The sequence below is a fragment of the Pezoporus flaviventris genome, unplaced genomic scaffold (assembly GCF_033815535.1).
Source record: "Pezoporus flaviventris isolate CSIRO_AGI_PZ_B2104156 unplaced genomic scaffold, CSIRO_AGI_Pfla_v1 ptg000018l, whole genome shotgun sequence".
Classification (NCBI taxonomy): domain Eukaryota; kingdom Metazoa; phylum Chordata; class Aves; order Psittaciformes; family Psittacidae; genus Pezoporus; species Pezoporus flaviventris.
In genome coordinates this window covers 2,851,415-2,858,597 of record NW_026892566.1, presented here as the reverse complement: position 1 = coordinate 2,858,597, position 7,183 = coordinate 2,851,415, and the positions used below count along the sequence as shown (strand labels likewise).

Below are 7,183 nucleotides of genomic sequence, written 5' to 3'. Positions count from 1 at the left end.
AGCATGGCTCAAATAGCAGGACCAGAGCTTTAATCTGTGTACAGATGAAACTGGAAGTCCATAGCAAAACGTTACTGTTGGCTTGCAACAAGACGCAAGTTCCTAGAAAGCATCTGTGTCACTGGCAAGTTTTGATTAAAGCAGAGATTGAAGCTCTGTTCCATGTTTCTTCATGTTTTTCCCATTGCAACTTCTTACTTCAACAACAGATCTCAAAAAACTTAGTTACAGTTAATTATAGCTTATGTAGGGATTCTAGTGTATGGGACAGTCTTTTGCCCTGCTACCAACTCTAGGTAGACTTAACTGAAGCGTAGGTGGCATCAACATTTCCATTGAAACATCCAAACTGATTACCTGAGGAAATACAGAAACTTGATTTCTCTGTACAGTCAAGGCTTCTGTACAAAATATATTTTAAGTACTTAGTAAGATTTATCTTGCTGATGTACAGATTGGTTGGCTTTTTCCTATTATCTTTAGCTCAATGGTAAGATGCTGAATGCTGTAAAACAGGCTAGTTGTACAATTTTATTAATCATCCAGTAGAAAAAAAACTCTATCAATCTCCTACGACTATGTTATAAAGACAATAAGAGCCAGATAATCTTTTAAAGGCTCATAGCCTATTGGGAAAAAATAGCACCATTATAGCTGTGGTCTGATATTTCTTATGGTCCAATATCCCCAGAGGTGAGTGTTGTGTATACTATTGCACAACCAATAAAAACAAATATTCCTAGGTTTGATGGTACACAAATATACCAGACATAACAATGGCACAAAGCATCTTCAGATAGGCTGCAAGTCTTGCTGATTGCTTCCACAATTCACATTAAGGTTTCTTGCAAGATCATTTATTTTAAAATATTGCTGACAGACAGTTCTTGTACTTACACAAATTTAAACCCCACACTTCACTCTGAAAATTAAAAATAAAAAAATAAAACTAAAAAGCAAACAAGCCCAAAACTACAAATCATGAAACAACCCCCCCAAATCATAGCTCCAAATAAAAGACCCCATTTGAACAACTCAGAAAAGCCATCTACATTCCTTTTAACGGTAAGTAGATGCTACATTTACAATTTAAACATACGTCTAATAAATGCATGTTTCAAACCTATTGCACAAAAGCATAAGTAATGCTTTTTATCCATACAGAACAAAAACAAACAAAAGCTACTCAAACTCAATGTAAAAGGAAGAAGCTTGTAAAAACATCTTACAATTTCATTTTATATGCCCGTAAATAAAGCTGGATCACTGAAAGAAAAATACTTGGATGGTAAAATAAGACAGAAGGCTTAAAATAGAATAAATAATTTTATAAAGTTAAAATTTAAAACCCCCAATCTTATTTAAATTCAATACTATATATTCTGTCTGAATTATCTATTTTTAATGAAACTATATTTAATGAGACTCTTGAGCCTGGGTGATTTTATCAGTCTCAATTGCTGCTGAGGATAATGCAACAAGATACTTCTTTACTGCAATTATTTACCAGCAGAAGCAATTGTGATAACTAATTCACCATAATGGCATCTTCACGAAAGCCAAAATAAACTAACTTGATCTCACGAGGACAAAGAGGTACCTATGCTGAGTCTTAACTCTGAAAAGTATCAGACTTGTTTTACCCAATCTAATCTTGATATAAACTAATTGTCTCTTAGGCTTCACAGAAGTGAAAAAAGGCTGTGACCCTAGGACACCTCCCTCTGACCTCCATTTAATTGCACTGTAGTCTTTTAGTAAGGCTAAAGGAAATAAATATATAGTCCAGACACAGTCACGGTTTCTGCAGGAAATACATTGTGACGTGATTTAGAAAAATAACTGGGTGGCTTTTTATTTGTTTGTCATTTTTATTTTTCTTCTTTTTACTTGTGAGGTTTTATCAGATTAAGCACATTGCAAAAGCAGTAACACACAATTATGAGTAAAAAAAAAAAAACAACAGGTGCAGGCAGGGGGGTTGGAACTGGATGATCTTTAAGGTCTCTTCCAACCCAAACCATTCTATGATTCTATGAATACTGGCTTGAATGTATGTATCCATACAGGTATAAGCAGAGTTTTCAATATATTGATAGCACCATAAAAATTCAAGTGATTCTGAAGGTGGTTATAAACTTACAAATATATCTTCTACACTGTAGACTGTTACAGCAAGAGAGAGATTTGAAAGACTTGTGAATTTACATGTTTGTTATTGATTTCTCAGCTGCACAACTTAAGCATAGGAAAGTACTAAAATCCCAATGTGCTTCAAAAGCACCACGTCAATATCATTGTACAAAGTTTCTGCAGTATATAGACTCTGAGATAGGCAGATCTCACACAAATATATATATATTTGCTTTTATGTATATATGTATCCTGATTAAGTCAGTTAAACAGAATGCGCTAATTTTACGTCTACATCAGGTACAGCCAGTGTCTGTATACTCAGCGTGCACAGAGGGAGAACACTTACAGCCCTGTTCATATTCTCAGTGCCTCAGTGGCTAGAGAAAGTCCTTATTTACAGTAGGACAGTTAACAATCACGGAAACACCTCCAGAAGGCCTAGAATGTCAGTTTGTGTACACATCCATGCCACCTGCATTCACTGTTTCGTGAAAAGATTAGAAAAAATGGTAGACTCATTATCTCATTTGTTCTTTTCTGCCAGTTCCAGTAATGTTAAAGACAGGAAAAAAAAAAAAATCCAAACCACATATATTTGAGTTCACAAACAGTAAGACAAAACCAGAGCGAAGCTGGATCCCATTGCTCATATGGATGTACACCACTCCCCACCTGCCTTCCCAACCCAGCCAAGCCCAGCTGTAGAATTCTGCATAACCCAAGTTCAAATGCAGCTATCCCCATATCCTCATGTGCAAGGACAGCAGCACTTTTTGGCCTTTGTGTAGTTCTCTCTTCAATCTCCACAGTTCAGTAAAATCCCTTTCATTCTCTGCTCACACACTTTTTGATTTCCTTCCCGTTGACATCTGTGACTGTAATTAAAAATGAGGAACCCTGTTTTCAAACATAAACACAAGTTGGAACATCCCTTCTGCAGCAGCAGAGGACTGAAGACTCCAAAGACAGACAGAGTCTTTGGGACACATGCTGAGGAATGTGGTGCTTTGAAAACTCACGAAAAGAAAGAGGATTTAAAATGCTTGGATAAACATTTTGCAGTATCAAACTCCTGTTATCAAGTAGCAAGTAACACTTTCTAGCAGAAGAGGGGAAGGAGCACAGCTAGAGGAAGCAGGACAGTTACAGACAAACTTGTTTTCTTATCCAAAGACAATTTATATTAAAAAAAAAAAAAATACAGGCTTCAATAATAGGAATAGCAACAAGCATTTTCAGTTCACTGGAAAACTCTTCCAAAAATTAGAAAGTTAATGATTTCCAGCTGTCAATAACATGGCATAGCCTGTTTTCAGTGACTTGACACTTATGCCAGACAAACACTCTATCCTACTATATATGCTGTATCATAATGTATGCAGCTTGCAGAAATCACTTTCAGCCACTTTTTCTGAAAAGCCAACTACCTCAAAAAGCCTTGCAAAAAGTGCTGTGAACCCTGCTAAATGCTATTGAGGGTGCATTCTATAACATACGTAGTTAAATGTGTGTACAGATGTATGCATACATGCATGCATGTGTATTACCTTGCATCCACTAGTGCTGATGCAAACAAAATTACCAGTTAAGGCCAGAAGGTGCTAACATAATCTTGTCTGACCACCCCCTAACAGTTAGGAATTGTGCTAAAAAAATACTATGGTTTCATAAGAAAACAGGTAAAGGAAATATAAACCTGCTCATAATGATCTATGGAATTCTTAATAAATGAAATGAAAACTGTGATATCACCCAAAGTAGCCCAAAAGACAGTGCTTCAATAGCTAGTGAGAGCAAATTCTCTCTAAATTAAAAACTGATTTCTGCAAGCCACAACTCATAAGAAATGTTTTGGGTTGTTTTTTTAAAGTTCACAAATCTAGCACTTTTGAGTATTCGTCATTATGTGGTGCAATTTATGCCACAGCAAAATATCAGGGCACATTAAAATCAACTGCAATAATTTCTATTAATCTTACCAAATCAACATGCATCAGGGAGTATCAAAACTTTACTAAAACACAAAGCAAGGGAGAGCAGTAACTGGGAAAAATGACAAACTTATTGGTTTCCCAGATTTTTAGAAGTTTTCAATGCAGCATAATAAATTATCACCATATTAGGTATTTTCAATGGTCTACATGATAACTTGAATAAAGCCAATGCAATCAGGCATACTATATAAGACAATAACACTTTGCAAAAATATAGTTTTTAAAGATTCAGAATGTGAAAAGTAACTAAATGCAACTTGGTGTCAAAAGCAACATTTTTAAATCACTCCACAACATTCTAACTTACTTCTGTGTAACTGTAAGAGATAAATCAGGCTGAGCTACATAGAACTGTGAAGTGCTTTCAGTATCTGTAAACTTAGTGCTGGTAGTGTCTTGTTGAGTTGCGACTTACTTCTTTTGTACAAAAAAAGTATAAATATTTTCTGTTCAGAATTCTTGGTAGTACATCCCTAGAAGAAATATTCAGAAGGACAGTCCGCTATGAAAGCCCTACAGTCTTCTAAATTTATTCGGCTGGTTTGTGTCATTTGATTAGTGATGCACTAAGAAGGTGCCAGATGATAGTCTCTGCAAAAAACTCTGTCCAGAAGGACAGTAAAGTTCTCTTACAGCAAGTCCATTTTGGGTCTGTAGTGTAGCAGTAATGGTGCTTTCTGCAAGACAGAAATATCAGGTAAGTTCAGAAACAAAACCGGAAATAACCTGTTCAGTAGGCAAAACTTCTGTTTCATAAAGTAAAGCTTAAATGAATGATCAGAGTAGCTATCTGCCCTGTCAAAAATTCAAATACAAGATACAATCTCATCAGTGAAGCTCAAAGAAGAGATGAAGAATCCTTTTGCTTTTTTGTCTCAGGAACTGATCTGTTTAACTCATAAAACCCACTCCCATTAAGGGAGAAATGCAGATGTCTAGAAAACAGTGTATGAGCACGTGGTACTTCACATCACACAGCTCTCACGATTCCTCTTCTGTGAGTGTATTCACTGCTTTTTTACAAATAGGTAAAACTTTTACCATCCACAACATCCTGTATGAAGGAGCTCTGTGTCTCATGTCAGGAACTGCTTCCTCTTGTCTGTTCTAGACCTCCCACCCTCCAGTTACATTTTACATCCCCCACCTCTTTCACTTGAGAAGGCAACTGACACACAGTTGTGTAGATTTCCATGATCAAGGCAAACTTGCAGACTTGCAGAGATGCACAATTTGATTCTTCTATGCCAAGACAAAAAAACAATTCCCTGCTCCCACCTGCACCTCTTCTAGATACGCATCAAAAGCCATCAAGTGGTTCTACCTCAGTGTACACTGTAAACTTTGACTGTGTCGCTCGTCCTTTATGAATACTACATCTTAGTTCAAACATCTCCAAATACACATATACTGACTCTGTGTGACTTGCCTCCTAAGTGTTCAATTTTGCAATTCATTCTTACACTCATTTTACTTCAGCTGTAATTATTAATGTGATAGCTTATACTCAGAATGAATGCTCCACTGTTTACTATTCAGTCTGAAGGAAGCTGTTTAAAGAAACCACATTAAGCAAGTCAAAGATGTACATTTTTAATCGGCCTTGTTTATGCCTACTAAATGCTACTAGAAGTTTCCTTAACTAAGGCAGACAAGAACTGCAGTTACTGCCTCTGCATTAGAAGAGAAAGAGATTTCTTGAGGTACAGAAGACAGCTGTGCTGAAATTTGCTGCCTTTTCTGCATCACAGTTGATTTCCCCACCTATGTGGATTAAAACCAGTTTTACCTAAAATAGATAAAAATAATACTTTCTTGTGGCTTCCACTTCCTTTGCCAGACTTGGTAACAATTCTGACAGTTGAGGCAGTGTTCCCTTTTCCCTTGCAATTAATACTTAATTCCTCTTTCCTTCATTTTCTTGTAAATGAAAATCAATACTTGGTGTTAAGGTATGCTGTACAAGATACTTATTGAAGAATCTTTTGATCGAGTCTGCAGTTACTCCAAAATAGTTCCAAGTGATGCTTGTTTTAGAAACATTTTATTTGGCCACTTCATGATTTACTAGGAACCACTGTGTCATACCTTAAATCTCCATCTAGTAACAACTACAAACTTGAGTGTGTGGTCCTTGCCAAGAATCTCTTCATTGCATAATATGTCCAGCTGACAAAACAAAGGCAACAATTAATTCACTGGGACATGTACATGGAGCAACATATTTCAGATAATACTACAAATGTTTGTCAAGATTTATTTTTCTTCGAAGACACTGGAAGCGGTCATCTTGCAGCTGCTCTATAGACAAAAAAGAGTACCAGGAGAGAAAAAGCATGTCTTTTCTTATCACAGAGTGCCAAAACACTATGCTTGTGCCTACCTAGGAAATATTGCATGGACTGGACTTGACTGACTTAACTGGTTTAGCTTCCCAAGCAATATTAATGCCCTTTCTTGAAAGCTTCACTTTTAAAAAGGCCCCATAAATGATCAAAGAAACAGAATTCACAGATCTCAAAGACAGCTCTAACATATGATGAAAATTCTTTACCTGACATCAGCCAGGTGGTTTTCTGCTACAAGGATGCATTTAAAAAAAAAAAAACCAAACCTATCTGCCACCTCCCTCATACACTATATTTATGGGTCCTTTGCAGATACTCAATACCCATTTTTTCACTTTCCTATCTCAGTGCTGAAAGCTCTTGATATTAGAAGCAGTGAGGATATAAACACAAAAACATGAGAATCATATGAGTCCTAATCAGTTGAACATGCACTAAAACAGGGAACATGCATGAAAACACTAAGCTTCACCAAGGTGACTTGTATCAATACCGCTTTACCACACAACAGAAAAAGGCCTTACTGGGCATGCATTTCACATACATGGCTCATCTAACTGGCAATAGCTGAAACCTGTAATAGTCAATATGCCCACAAGCTTAGATCCTTCTACTATGCACCTGTTACTTGGTAATTGTACACAGATTACACCACAATTTATGTACTCTTTAAGAAGGCAGGGAGGGATAGCAAAGGAATAAACA

At 36.5% G+C, this 7,183-nt stretch overlaps 1 protein-coding gene across 8 annotated transcripts in view; it reads right to left on the bottom strand.

The window, feature by feature from the left end:
* Positions 1 to 1,868: 1,868 nt before the first annotated feature.
* Positions 1,869 to 7,183, bottom strand: part of PCGF3 (polycomb group ring finger 3) — a 50,260-nt gene continuing 44,945 nt past the window's right edge. For all 8 annotated transcript variants that reach the window (XM_061455083.1, XM_061455079.1, XM_061455082.1 and 5 more), the window contains 2 exons: positions 6,219 to 6,299; positions 1,869 to 4,807 (listed from right to left, as the gene is read on the bottom strand). In XM_061455083.1, coding sequence (XP_061311067.1) covers positions 4,760 to 4,807; positions 6,219 to 6,299 — 129 coding nt within the window. In that variant the 3' untranslated portion in view covers positions 1,869 to 4,759. The remainder of the gene's footprint in view (positions 4,808 to 6,218; positions 6,300 to 7,183) is intronic.